At 37.3% G+C, this 15,611-nt stretch overlaps 1 protein-coding gene across 10 annotated transcripts in view; it reads right to left on the minus strand.

The window, feature by feature from the left end:
• The window catches only part of cacna1bb (calcium channel, voltage-dependent, N type, alpha 1B subunit, b), a 178,258-nt gene that overhangs the window by 42,348 nt on the left and 120,299 nt on the right, over nucleotides 1-15,611 (minus strand). For 8 of the 10 annotated variants that reach the window (XM_048166481.1, XM_048166478.1, XM_048166473.1 and 5 more), the window contains 6 exons: nucleotides 11,186-11,848; nucleotides 9,343-9,512; nucleotides 9,018-9,144; nucleotides 8,729-8,858; nucleotides 7,075-7,134; nucleotides 6,376-6,482 (listed from right to left, as the gene is read on the minus strand). In XM_048166481.1, coding sequence (XP_048022438.1) covers nucleotides 6,376-6,482; nucleotides 7,075-7,134; nucleotides 8,729-8,858; nucleotides 9,018-9,144; nucleotides 9,343-9,512; nucleotides 11,186-11,848 — 1,257 coding nt within the window. The remainder of the gene's footprint in view (nucleotides 1-6,375; nucleotides 6,483-7,074; nucleotides 7,135-8,728; nucleotides 8,859-9,017; nucleotides 9,145-9,342; nucleotides 9,513-11,185; nucleotides 11,849-15,611) is intronic. The other 2 variants (XM_048166480.1, XM_048166479.1) reach the window with 1 other exon arrangement.

Consider the following 15,611-nt stretch of genomic DNA (forward strand, 5'->3'; position numbering starts at 1 on the left):
GCTGGGCAGTTTTATTTAACCCAACTATTGTTTGAAAATGACTATATGGCTGACTTAAAATGAATCTAAAATGAAATTAAAATGTTCATTTATTAAACATATTAATAAATGTTAATTTTCAAGATATTTTGGGTTCATTTTAAGTAAGCAATACTGTAATTTTTAAACAATAGTTGAGTTAAGTAAAAACTACCCAGCCGGTTGGGCAAACATTTAACCCAACTGCAGGGTTAAAACAACCCAATGGCTGGGTTTGACCATTTTCAACCCAACTAGGGTTGTTTTTAACCCAGCATTTTTTAGAGTATACAATTAAGTTTAATACTTTTTTGTTTTGTTTTTTAAATAAATTTGAGCAATCATAAGAGTGATGCACCACTAATGAAATGAATTAAACAGAAAATAAACCCTTTTGAAGTCTTAATAATTAATGTCGGTTTGATGTTTGAGTTCCATTCAGTTTAACTATGTTTTCAGGATTGACTTGAAGTTAAATGAAGTCAGAGAAGACTGTCAACATCAATGACATGCTGAATGATTCATTCTCTGAATGTTAGAGCGGGCAGATTCACATTGAATGGCAGGTGGAATTACACAGTTCAGAATGGAACTCACCTGAAAAAATAAGAAAGGCTATTTAAAAAATATTTTACTCTAAACTTCAGCAGACATGTCTAAGCTCAAGAATAACCTCAATTTGAACCTTGTTTAAACCAAAAAAAAGCTGAGTTCTTCTGCACGGTGAGATGTTTCCTTGACAGTCGAAAGTTCACTAAGATAAGCTTTTTCTGTGTGTCTGCGTGTCTTAAAACCATTCATCATTCAAAATACAAACTTCAAATGCTCTGCATGGCAAATAAGCATACTATATGCTTCCTGATACTAAAATGAAAGTGGGTTTAGGTTTAGCTTAGCTCTGTGATTAGTATGCTTACTTTTTCTCTCCATTGAGGAGTTGGGACTCTATCACACTGGCATGCAATGTCCATGCAATGTCTATCAATAACACATACACCCCATGGGTGCATGTGGATCTCTACCGAACGAGACAGTCAACTATACTCCCATAGATTTCAGAGGACCATCTGTCTCCAACCACCCATCACACAAGAGGACCAGTGCTGAACTGGTTCTGGCTAATGTTTGTGACAGGATAAAGCTACCTGATGCACCCTGATACAAGAGTAAATCTTATATCATGTTCAAATTTAAGCCCAAAATTAACAGAAAACACAATCATTTACACCAAAATACATTTTCACCATGTAACTGTGGGGAAAAGATCTTTTGTGGGAAATTCTGTATTTTATTTTATATATTCTGTAAGCTTCTAAAATAGAAGAAAACAAGAACTTATTTTAATATGTATGTAGCTGATATTCAGTTTATGCTATAATTTAATAGCAATAATCAGAATTAATTCATCTTATGTTTGTCCATTATCATAAGGGGTGGCTGTCCTCTGGAAACAGTAGGAGTAGTAGTTTCTATAAGCCCTTGCAAAGGTCAAAGGTCATGTAATTGGGAAAAAGTAGGTCCATCCCCTTCCACAAATGCTGAATGAGAGGAAGAGTCAAAGGGTGGTGAGTTTGGAGTGGTCCGTGGGGAGGTTGGGTGGTAAAGGGTATGTTTTTATAGATATATACAGTAGACTGTCCCCACCTGGTCACGCTTTGCTGTGATCTGACGAGGAAAACCGATGAAAAACCATGCACATGTGCACAAACACAGAAACACACACATAATAAGCCACGTCACAGACACAGAGTAAGCAGTAAATGCAGATCAGCATGAAGAGATTAAATGAGATCAGAACAGAAGAGAGCTGTCATTGAGCAGAAACACTGTGGAAGGACGAACAGCAAAGAAAGATTAAAAGCATCGAAGCAACTCTAGTGCACAATAAAACATTGCATTAATCAAAGACATGATGCAGTGGAGGATTATTAGTTACTGTTGGTTTGTTTGTAACATCTCTGCGAGATAAATCACATTCAGTGGTAAATATAGAGGCATCGAAACATGGAATAAAAATCACAAATGTGAAAAGGTCACAGACCTGCAAATGTCACATACACACAACCACACACACTATAAGAAAACGCATGCATGTGCTAGAGGTTCATGCAACTCCTAGTGATGGATGCTGATTGTGTACAGCAAGTATAAGTAAAATAGATCATTTTAGTGCACTTTGTGTAAACGAGTCTTTTTTAAATTCATTTATATATAATTTTTCTTTGTATATTAAATATGAGATAAGGTATTTTTCATTAAAAAATACAAACTCTTTTCTTTATTTCTCTATATTTTGTTTATGGTGGCTTAATAAGGAATAAATAAATACATGTAAAAATAAAAGATAAGTCACAGCAAATGTTTTCTATAGTAGATGGTTGGTAGATCTTTAATCTGATTTGCTCACATCACTTACAGCAGTAAGTATCATTCTATTTTTTTTTTTACAATTGACCCTTCGCCAGGAGTTTGATTGACAAGCGATCTAACCAATAATAACACCAAATCCAGCAATTTGTCCGACAAAGCAGTCAGGAGTTAGAAGATTAACCTTGGTGGACTTGAACTTGTAAAATTGTGTGTATTTACATCTTTCCGCGTTTTAAAGGTGCCGTAGAACGTCTTTTTAAAAGATGTAATATAATTCTAAGGTGTCCCCTGAATGTGTCTGTGAAGTTTCAGCTCAAAATACCCCATAGATTTTTTAAGTGCCTATTTTGGGGCATCATTAAATATGAGAAGATTCAGGCTGCAGCCCCTTTAAATGCTCACGCTCCCACCCATGTAGCTCGCGCTTGCCTTAAACAGCATAAACAAAGTTCACACAGCTAATATAACCCTCAAAATGGATCTTTACAAAGTGTTCATCATGCAACATGTCTAATCGCGTAAGTATGGTATTTATTTGGATGTTTTCATTTGATTCTGAATGAATTTGAGGCTGTGCTCCGTGGCTAACAGCTAATGCTACACTGTTGGAGAGATTTATAAAGAATGAAGTTGTGTTTATGAATTATACAGACTGCAAGTGTTTAATAATGAAAATAGCGACAGTCTTGTCTCCGTGAATACAGTAAGAAACGATGGTAACTTTAACCACATTTAACAGTACATTAGCAACATGCTAACGAAACATTTAGAAAGACAATTTACAAATATCACTAAAAATATCATGATATCATGGATCATGTCAGTTATTATTGCTCCATCTGCCATTTATCGCTGTTGTCCTTGCTTGCTTCCCTAGTCTGATGATTCAGCTGTGCACATCCAGACGTCCTGCCCTTGTCTAATGCTTGAACATGGCATATGCAAATATTGGGGGCCTGCATATAAACGATCCGACTGTTACGTAACAGTCGGTGTTATGTTGAGATTCGTCTGTTCGTCTGAGGTCTTTTAAACAAATGAGATTTATATAAGAAGGAGGAAACAATGGTGTTTGAGACTCACTGTATGTCATTTCCATGTACTGAACTCTTGTTATTTAACTATGCCTAGATAAATTCAATTTTTAATTCTAGGGCACCTTTAAACAACATTCATTCTCATGTTCATTCATGTTTATTTAACTAGTAGGAAGAGAAGATTGGTTCATGAGCCGCTTGAGCTGAGGCGCTACAACAGTCTGTCACGACACATTAAAGAGCCACAAAATGGTTTTTATTGTTCTATTGTTTCATTGTAACTAAGGGGGGCGGGTCTTTGCTAAGGGTCAATTGGATTTAAAGAATGTATTATGTTGGGCTTCCTTATAAAGTTACCGAACTTAGTGAGCAGCTCAGTTTTATTTACTTGCTGAAGTGTATTGATTTATTATTGTATTGAACTATTTTAGACCCTGCTTATGTCTAGTCGTGTTCTAGGGAAGTGTAGATTCACAGGTCTTGTGAATGTCTTGTACTGGTCTAGCGATTCCTTATCCACACAAACACACACTCATACTCAGGCAGATTAACGAAAAGCAGGTAATAACAAATGCGTACCCCATGAAGCTCCTGAAAGCAACGCAAGCGAGAGGGAATGGTAGGGAAGATAAAGAAAGCGAGAGAGAGAGACAGAAAGAGAAAGAAAGATGGATGGAGAAAGAAGGAACTAAATGAGAAACATTAAAGCCCACAGGACACAAGCTTGCTATAAACCACTGAAAAACAGCACAGGAGAGGAAAGAAGATTACAGCACAGTTTAAGAGAAACAAGCACAGGAGAATCAGAAAGAGCAGAACACAGTATGAAATACATTTATAATCACTATACAACAGTGAACTGAATCCAGAGCGAATACTACCCTAAATAAATCTTTCTTTAGCTACTTGTATGTTCTGGGGGTTGGTTTTTATTAAAAGTTTTTTTTTTTTTTTTCCTCATTTTATATGATGGTCAAACTAGAACCATCTTGGGACGAATGTTGGTATCTAAGGAGCCCCGCACACAACACGCAAGAAAAAAATCTAATTGTGCACACGATTTACTAATTCGTTCCTTCGATTTGCTATTTCATTCCCCCGATTGGCTAAATCGTGCGCACGATTTACTAATTTGTTTCCTCTATTTATAAATCGTGGGCAAGATTTAGCAAATTAAAGGAAAGAAATAGTAAATTGCGCACACGGTTTATAAATCGAGGGAACAAATTAATAAATCATGCACAATTTAGCAAATCAAGGGAACAAAATATTAGTCGTCAAAAAAATTGCAAATTGCAAATAGCATTTATAGCAAATTGAGGTAATGAAATAGCAAATCGAGGGAACGAATTAGTAAATTGCATGTGATTTAGCCTACTATTCTTTTCCTGCATGTCATGTGCAGGGCTCCGTAGGTAACCAAACTCTTCCGTAAATATATCTAAATACTAATTCAAATGCAGCTTCAGAAAAATTAATAATAATATTAATAGCTGTTGTAGCCTAAACGTTTATGTGTAATAAATTCTATGTTAAATCAAATAAAATATTTATTTCTAAAGCTACTTTTTGTAATGTCTATTTGATGCTTTCCTTATTCGACACAATAATGACTTTAAATTATCTTTTGGGGGTAATTTCTCAGCCAAATTTGATGTGTGATTAATTTGTGATTAATTTAATTAATTAATCAGCATATCATGTAATTTAACTCTTATAGATATGCTTTAGTGCCACCATCAGAAGCACAGGTGCCACTCGGAGCTGGTGGAGAATTTCTGCACTGAATAATACAGCTGCAAACTCGCACAAAATGCCTGGTCTCAAAAGCAGAGCAGTTTTCTATCACCTCTTTTACAGCTATTTTAAAGCACCCCAGGGTCTTTCTGTCAAATGCAGAGGTGGAGAGAGACAGCTGAGCATCTGCACATGACGACTAAGAAGATTCAGCCACACTAGACCTTGCATTTATTACACAAATCACACACGCGCTGTCAAACCAAATGTGTGCGTTTATGTTTGCCTTGCAGAGAAATCTGTACCCAACTGGCTTCATAAACTACATTATGTTAGCTCTAAGCCATGAAAAACTCGCCGCTGTGATGTCATGGTGGTTGCCATGGTGATGGCTATATGGTTGCTAGAACGTCCTGATTTTGCCAAGTTAGATGCTTTCCTGGGTCAACATATCCTGGAATAACATTTTAGTCTGAACCATATCGCTAACCCTAAACCTAACCCATAAACCATTGGTAAATCAGAGGAAAATGATGGCTGATGTAGAAGCACCTAACCCAGGTTGTAAGCCTAAACTTCACATAGACCATAAACTTGTCCCTCAAATCTGATTGGTTAATTGGAATGTTGATCCAGGATCAACAAAGATGTTGATCCAGGAACATGTTGCACTTGGTGAAATCAGGTTCTGAATGGTTCCTAAGCATGTTGCTCTGTGGATGCTAGAGTGACTTGTGGCTTAGGTGGTTTCCAGGTACCTACTTCATTTTATTGTCGTTTTATCGTCCATCAGATGAACATCTTAAAATCAATCAATTAGAAGCGTAATAGCGCAGTTAGCAAATCATTACTAATTATAACGGTGGCTCAGGAACAATAAGAATCAAATATGTCCTCTCTGCAACTGTCTGGCTCAGCTCCTGTGGGAAATACTAAATCCGAACCATTATCACAGGTGTGCGCACTGCACACAATCCCATTATGAGCTAAAAAAAACCAGATGCACGTTAAACCGATCAGTTCCGAAGACCAAACTACACACAGATGCCACACTTCCCCTCATCACAGAGTTTCATCTCACACCAGATACTAAACAGCAGGCAGTCACATCCTGTTTCCGTCATTTTCGACTGAATGCTCTCTTGCTGGATTTGAACTGACAGTCTGCTCGTCTCTGCTCCGCTCTGACAGAATTACAAAAAAAGCCACTCACGAGCAGGCGAAGGCCACCAGAGCGCCGCTGACTACGATGAAGTCCAGTATGTTCCACAGGTCCCTGAAGTAAGACCCAGGATGCAACAGCAGCCCAAGATCGATCATCTAGAAGGGAGGAAATGAACAAAAAATAGACATAAACACTTATATTCAAGCAAGGATGCATTAAATTGATCAAAAGTGACAGTAAAGACATTTATAATGTTACCAAATAAATGCTGTTCTTTTGAACTTTCTATTCATCAAAGAATCCTGAAGAAAAAGTATCAGGGTTTCAACAAAAATATTAAGCAGTACAACTGTTTTCAACATTGATAATAAGAAGAAAGCAGCAAATCAGCATATTAGAATGATTTCGGGAAGATCATGTGACGCTGAAGACTGGAGAATTGATGCTGAAAATTCAGCTTTGCCATTGCAAGAATAAATGACATTTTAAAATATATTATTATAATAGAAAACTGTTCTTTTAAATAGAAAAATATTTTACAATATTGAAGTTTTTACTGTATTTTGATCAAATAAATGCAGTCTCGGTGAGCATAGGAGGCTTCTTTTAAAAACATGAATGAATCGTGCCAACATTTGAAGGGTAGTGTAAATAAACAAAAATGATAAAATCCATATTATTCAATACTGCAAAAAATAAAAATACATCCTTGCATCAATGACACAGTGACAAGGAGGTTTTATTTACCTTTATAACCATCTCAAATGTGAACACACCAGTGAAGACGTAATCTAGGTATTTCAGCACCTGAGGGAACCACAGAACAGTTTGAGTGCTAGAAATAAGCAGTCATTTTCTTCCTATTTCTGCAGTCCCAGAGAGCGTTTGAGCAAAGGAAAGTGTATGATGCCACAAATAATACAAAAATCTCAGTGTAAACCATAGTGTTTGGCCCCAGTGCAGCTATGATTCAGCAAGTAATTCAATAATCTTCAAAACAGAACAGACATGATGTACAATGTATTTTTATGAGAGACAAAAATAGATGTTTCAAATAAACGCAAGTTTTTACTTCCTTTCCTTCCTCCCACATGAGCAGTTGGGGAATATTGTGTGAAAGCAGAGATTCATCAGACAAACCAATCATGCTCAGTGAATCAATGAGAAATAAAACAGTGGGCAATAGGATTCTTGAAGACATGTTTACATGTAATTCTCTGTTATTCAGTGCTACCTTTATGGGCTAACGTTGTTGCACAGGGCGCTTAAAGGGATAGTTCACCCAAAAATGAAAATTATCCCATGATTTACTCACCCTCAAGCCATCCTAGGTGTATATGACTTTCTTCTTTTAGACGAATACAATCGAAGTTATATTAAATAATGTCCTGGCTCTTCCAAGCTTTATAATGGCAGTGAATATAAGATGAGATTTTGAAGCCCAAAAAAGTGCAACTGTCCATCATAAAAGATATCCACACGGCACCAGGGGGTAAATAAATGCCTTCTGAAGCAAAGTGATGCATTTGTGTAAGAAAAATTTCCATATTTAAAACTTTAAAAACTTAACTAACTGGCTTCTGGCAGACGGCCATGTGATATAGGAGTAGCGTACACTTTGACGCCTCTCGCTGTTCAAACAAATAGGGTTGGGCAACAAACTCTTATATTGAAATCCTCCGATGCTTCTCTTTAAAAATTCTCATTTTAAACTTCTAATTCATGAACGGTGATTTGTTTTGCTCTATCCTCTGCACTTCCGTATTCGTCAATGTCATGCGTCAGGTTAGAGTTCACTCTTTCACCATAAATCGATGCGTACGGCTGTCTGTCGGAAGTTTTAAATATGGATGTTTTTCTTACACAAATGCATCGCTTCGCTTCAGAATGACTTTATTAATCCCCTGGAGCCATGTGGATATCTTTTAAGGTGGATAGTTTCACTTTCTTTTTTGGGCTTTAAAATCTCATCTTCTATTCATGACCATTATAAAGCTTGGAAGAGCCAGCATATTATTTAATTTGTGTTCGTCTGAAAGAAGAAAGTCATATGCACCTAGGATGGCTTGAGGGTGAGTAAATCATGGAATAATTTTCAGTTTTGGATGAACTAACCCTTTAAAGTCTTTTCACAGGCTGTCCCAGAAAGAAAGAAAAAATGTTGCAAAAGGCAATCAGAGGGGCTAGTGACAACCCTCAGCATGACAGTTCAGACAAGGGCTGCCATATTACCCTACGGGACTGGTTTTGAGTTATGTAAATGCCACTGATGTCATAACCCAAGCTTACCATGAAAGATAGCAACAATGAGGTCAATGTTCGTTGAATTTTATAGATTTATAAGATAACATTTCAAACAAAAAAATGGCTATATTTAAAAATATGGATCAGCGTGTCTTACATCATTGCGGGGGGCATTGGCCTGCACGGGGTCTTCAGCAGCGAGAGCGATGCTGCTCATGGTGATGACTGTGAGGATACACATCTCAAAATACCGCAGGTTCACCACATAATGACACAGCCGTCTCACTCTACAGAGGCAACATGAAAACACTTATTCACACTATTCAGTAGGTACATTAAATCTAAATGTTCAATCACAGTACTTCTAAACAGGCAATATATGTGATACACATTTCATATCTCTCGTGAAGACTTCACTAGAACATAATATTCTGGATTTAACTCACGGGTTAGTTGGACCAAACACAAACATGGAGCTGTATGGCAGAATGAGTTTGGGCGCATTCTGATTTAGCTCATCAAGATCCTTCTTTTCCTCGTTCAGCAGTAAACTGTCACCATCAATGTTGTTCACTGTCAAACAGATAATCATTAGAGCAAAAATGAGGAGAGAATGTCACAAGTGACAAATAAACATTCAATGCTGCCTTCTTTTTAGCAGTGCTGAATGTTTGCAAAATTGATTCTGTAGTTAGTAGGAAATACTTAAAGGGATAATTAAACTGGAAATGAATAGTCTTTTATTAAAAGTCTGTTATAAATAATACTTACTGGGAATGATTATGGTCTCTCCTGGCGGGGCAGTTATGGTGACGGGGATGTTGACTCCGGTCGGGCCTGCTCTGGTGCTGTTTTTTAGATTATCCGTGACTTCTGGCTTCTCATCAGTAGGAGACTGGAGAGGGCTGGTGGCTAGGCTGTCTGTTTCTGTCGGTCTGCCCCTGTAATAATGGAAAGCTATACATCTGAACAAAATAATATACAACATATATATATACACACAAAATCACTCAAAGTGCTCCCTAATGCTTTTCTAAGTACATGCACATCAAAGCAACAATGAAATTGTAGCAACAAATGTCATGTCTGATCATACACTCAAAATGTCCCACATAAGATGATGAATGACACTGCATTATATAACAGAAAATCAAAGTAATGTCATTTATTTTAAAGAAAAACAACAGACATTTTAAGCAAAACATTTGAAAGATTTTAAATTCTAAAACAATAGATGTACTGTTTAAAATGAAGAAAAAAAGTATTTGGACACTTTATCAAACATTAGTGGAACATATTCAAAATCCATGTGATAAACTATACGTTTGGTTACTCTGCTACACTTGTGTAAACATGAGGAGAACTGACTTCATACATGCACTGAAAATCACCTTGAAACAAGCTGGTTAAAAGATATTGCAAAAATTGCTCATAAATGTGAAGTTAGTTTTGACAAAAGCCCTATTTGTTTGCAGATTACACTTTGTTTAGTATTCTTGTTATCTAAATGATTTTTTTAAAGTATGGCTTAAAGAGATGGTTCACTCAAAAATGAAAATTCTGTCATCATTCACTCACCCTGTATGACTTTCTTTATTCTATGGAACATAAAAGATATTTTAAAGAATGTTGATAACCAAACAGTTTTGGTTCCAATTGGCTTCCATTATATGGACAAAAAATACAATGGAAGTCAATGGGAATTGAAAATAACTGGTTACCAATAAGATTCAAAATATCTTCTTTTTTTGTGTTCTTCAGAAGAAATAAAACCATACAGGTTTGGAACAACATGAGGATGAGTAAATAAAGACAGAATTTTCATTTTTGGGTGAATTATCCCTTTAAGTGACCAAATACTTTTTTAGGGGCCGGCATAGAGTCTGAAGGCCCTGATATACTCACGGCGAAGTTCTTCTTCGTTCTTCGCTTAGGGGTAAAACGAAGTTGGAAATACGTGACCAGCGATATCTGCTGAGAGCGCGTTTAGATTAATATGTAAATATGTACTGTGCGCTTTCCTCTCAATAACAAAATAATCACACAACAAAATGAGAAAACAGCAAGTTTTTTTTTTTTTTTTTTTTAAATAAAGCATAAGAATCTGATCATCATAGCAACATGGATGTTTGCATGAGCTCTGCAATTTAGCACTCTAGTAAAGTCACGTTACGTTTATTTATATAGCACTTTATACAATAGATTGCTTAAAAGCAAGCAACTTTACAGTATTAAACATGAAAACCAGTGCAAGTGTCTCATTTCATCAGAATTACAACCTCATTTTCTACTATAAATCGTCTTTCCAGTGTGTTCATGTTTTCACTGAAGGACATCTGGCCTCGACGGACTAAACTGAAGAAATGAACCAGAGAAGATTTCCACGTCAAAGAAGGTGGAGCCTCAGAGCCACACCTACCTAGTATGTAACTGCCACACACCAATGGTAGTATGAAGGTGTTTAACAGCTGGAAAGTTCGCTTTGGCAAGCTGTTTCGAACGTGCAAAACAAACTCCAAACAAACTTCATTTTGGCCTGATTTTGTTTGAAATGACATCACATCAGTTCGTTCTTCGATTTCGCTTGAAGTATACCGGGGCTTTGAGAACTTACCTGCGTTTTCCATTCTCCCTGCATTCTTCTCCATCCAGTGTGGACTGGGCTTTAACGCGGGGCCGGTGTCTCTTCTTCTCTCCATTCCCTCCTTCGCCCTCTCTGTGACCTCGTATCCTACTCTCACCCCTGCCTCCATTACCGATCGTGCCGTTGCCATTCCCGTTGAGCTCTCTGGATCGGCGAGAATGGTGGTGTCTGTGTTCTCTGTCCTCTATCCCTATGCCCTCCTCAGGAGAGCCAGCCGTTTGGTGGTTCCTTTGTCCCCCATCCTGACTGCAGCTGCGCTCCAGGCCGCCCTGGTGCTCTCTGTTTCGGCTGTGGTGTCTATGGTGCCGCCCCTCCCCTGCATCTCCGTTCTCTCCTCGACATCGATGGTGTTTCCTTGGGTTTGCGGAGGACGGTTGACACTCTCGAGTGTCTCCATCTCCATCAGTCTTGGAACTGTCCACAGTGCCGTCTCGATGTTCCACCACCAGCGGCCGATCGTGGTGAGCCTTCATGTCGGGCCGCAGATGCAGTGCTGAAGACACGCGCAGACGCTCTTCGGGCTCTAGTTCGTTGTAAAGGGCCTCGCTGCTGTTGCGCAGATTGTGTCTGCGCAGCTGGTTGGTGCGCTGCTCCCAAATGGACATCTTCTGCAGTGACCTCTGCTGCTCTTTACTGAGGGACGGGAGAACATTCACCTGAATTACACATATCAATATGTACTTTTCCGATAACACCCACATCCATGAGCCCACCACTGTCTACCACTCAAAATCACAGTAAGTTTTCATGATATCATGAGAGTTTAACATGAGATGTCATGTTTGCAAACATCACAACATGGATTGATTTTCCATAATTTTTTAAAGTCCATGTAAAGGCAATTCAGAGATTTGTTTCTAAACACATTATAAATATTAGCGCATTAGCATCAGTGGTTAACCCGCTCAATTGCGAGCTACTGCTTCCGCTATTCCAGTCATGAGTATGAGGTAACGCAGCTCTGTTTATCATATTAGATACATTTGCGTGTGTTGAAAATTATGTTATAACGTTACTCTGTGCGTTAGCTCGGCGGCTGCTGTGAGACACTTGTTACACACTGCAGTAAGATAGATCGATTTTAGAATATCATATTAAATGCTGGATGGCTTGTGTTGATAAATGGCATGCAATTCGTTTTAAAACGTATTGTATGATGGAGAAAATTCTGTATTACTGTTACTAAAAATAAAGCTGCATCTGATTATGTTATGTTAGCTACTTCACAAAATAGTGTTTTTCTCTGAGGCATGGTAAAGCACGGTACTCGCAAAAAAATCAAGAAAATTAGATTTTAACAATAAGACTATACGTGTTGAGCTATATAACAACAATTAGTTTTCTGTCTATAAATATATCAAAACAGTTGTTCCCTTGTCTATTAAAACGTGTAATATATTAAAGCGTCTTTAGTGTTTCCATGGTTTCTACAAAATAAAGCCGGAAACCGAGGAAGACCGAGGGTTAACGCAGGTATGACGCAATTGACAGACGACTCCTCACATGTCCCAGAGCTTTGATTAAAATTGCAATTTTCTCAAGATTTACAAATAGTTGGGGAACATTTGGGATATTGTAAGTACTCAAGTGAACAAAATATATAACACTAGCCTAGTGCTTTTTGGATATTTTAATGAAAAAATATGACATATTGCACCTTTAACTTTCACTGTTGTTTCACTCAAAGCTTCCTTGTTCACATTCCTTAAAAAACTCATGTAACTACATGAACATAATTTAACTGAGTTGTTTCTACTAAAAATGAGTATTGTCAGCTTTACTTAATATGTGTTTGTTCAGTCAACTTAACAATGCTGAGTGAAACGCAAAAATTAATGTTGACATAACTGGGCAGTGGATCCGTCATTTCAAGCATGCTTTGCAAGGGACTGCATTAGGAGAGCAAATTTAGGAATTAAAGTGTTATTTTATGTGTTTTTCAGTAAAGGGAAAGATGTTGTTAGTTTATATTAGTGTTTAAAGTCAATTTAATTGAGTTTGTTAAAATTAGTTATTTTTTTGAGTGCATTTTGAAGTGGAAATAGTTCATTTAATAAGGTAAATTAAGTCAATAAATGTGTTCACCTTACGTAATAAACATTATTAAATAACTGCACATATAAATATTATGTAACAGTGACAAATTCAAATAATTTGTATTTACTCAAAGAAATTTTGTCTGCTTTATTGAATTTATTTTGTTCATACAACTAAATTTTTATTTGCACCAATTACTCAATATAGTTGCTAGGAACCACTTGACACTGCTTTTTAAAGTAAATTCAACAATTCTTTTTTTACAGTTTGCTAGCTGGCTATGCCTTCATCACGTAAATGCATATTACCTTGCGATTATTTAAAAAACAGATCAGTCTCCTCATTTAAATTTCCTGAAATAATAATAATAATAATAATCCTTACATTTATATAGCGCTTTTCTGGGCACTCAAAGCGCTTTACATATTGAAGGGGGAATCTCCTCAACCACCACCAATGTGCAGCATCCACCTGGATGATGCGACGGCAGCCATATTGCGCCAGTACGCCCACCACACACCAGCTTATTGGTAGAGAGGAGACAGAGTGATGAAGCCAATCAGTGTATAGGGATGATTAGGAGGCCATGATGGACAGAGGCCAATGGGCAAGTTTGGCCAGGATGTCGGGGTTACACCCCTACTCTTTTCGAAGGACATCCTGGGATTTTTAATGACCACAGAGAGTCAGGACCTCGGTTTTAACGTCTCATCCGAAGGACGGTGCTTTTTGTCAGTATAGTGTCCCCATCACTATACTGGGGTGTTAGGACCCACACAGACCACAGGGTGAGCACCCCCTGCTGGCCTCACTAACACCTCTTCCAGCAGCAACTTAGTTTTCCCAGGAGGTCTCCCATCCAGGTACTAACCAGGCTCAGCCCTGCTTAGCTTCAGTGGGCAACCAGTCTTGGGCTACAGGGTGATATGGCTGCTGGTGAAACCGGTGATATCAAGAAGAGGTCCTGGCCCTCATCCTCCCATACCGCCGTCATCTGGTGCTATTGTCGGCTGTACATGCCCACTAATGAGTGTAAGTTGCCCTGTGTGTTTCCCGCGAGTGGGCGTGGTTTCAGCACAGACAGCAGACACACCCCCAGCGTTTGAGAACAGAGAATACTGCTTATTTTTTCAAGATTTTAATAACTTATTTTATTTACATGGCATTTTTTATCATTCAAATTTGTTTGGGTGGCTAATAACATTTTTCTATGATGTGACAAACTCAGAACACATTTAAATATTGCTTTACATGGACTTTAAAGACTAAATAAGAGTATATATAACTGCTACTGTAGTTTTACATGTGAAGAGATTAGCCAACCAAAACAGAGGTAGGCCTAATTTTAAAATCTTGAAGTTACAGGAAGATCTTAAAAACTTAAACTAAAATAAGCTAAAGTATTAAAACTAAAAGTGAAATAAAAATAAAGCTATATATAGAAGTATTTAAACAAAAACAATGCAATGAAATGCACATTTAAAAAATTAAATTAAAATGAAAACCAAGTATAAAAATAAAATTCAACTTAAAATATGAACAAATACTCCCATAGTATTAATCAAAACAGGTAATTTGCAGTACTTAAAGGTACAGTAGACAAACAGCCTGCTTAACTGGACTTCAAGGGGATATAATGACAAAAAAATGCTAAACTCTATGAGATATGGGAGCTTTAAAGGAAAAGTTCACCTAAAAACTACAAGTCTGTCACATATTCACCTTCTTGTTGTTTTAAACCTGTATGACTTAATTCCGTCTGTGAAACACAAAAGAAGCTAGTCTTATCGGCTTTTCTTTTCTGTGTTATTATAATGAGTGAGACCGGGAGTTTTAAATGGATGCAAAAGCATCATGAGTTAATAAGTTATCCATATGAATCACACACTACATTTCAAGTGTTCAAACAGGTTTTAAACTCCATAAAGTGAGTAGAAGACAGGATTTTCACTTTTGGTGAGCTACCCCTTTAAGAATATCTGGCCCTCAAGCATTCGAGTGGAACAGTGGTTGGCATAGATGTTTTTATATATATAGTTTCAGTATAATCTGTACCTCATGCTCTTTGACTCATGCATTTCACTTACTGTACGTCCAACATCAAATGCAGTTCCAATGTTAAGAAGAGACAGAGAGTATAACAAGACTACAGGGACTCAGAAGCCCTAATGATGTGCTAATAGCATGTGCTATAAAAATCACTAAAGTTGGAAAAAAATAACAATAGCATCCTGAACTGTGTCACTATACCTCACAAAGCGACGACATGGAGTGTAGAAATAACTCCTTAGAGACACATTCAGGGTCGCACAACACAAAAAAAATGACAGACATGTTTAAGACAAACAATCACATTATA

Source organism: Megalobrama amblycephala, linkage group LG18, assembly GCF_018812025.1.
Source record: "Megalobrama amblycephala isolate DHTTF-2021 linkage group LG18, ASM1881202v1, whole genome shotgun sequence".
NCBI lineage: Eukaryota > Metazoa > Chordata > Actinopteri > Cypriniformes > Xenocyprididae > Megalobrama > Megalobrama amblycephala.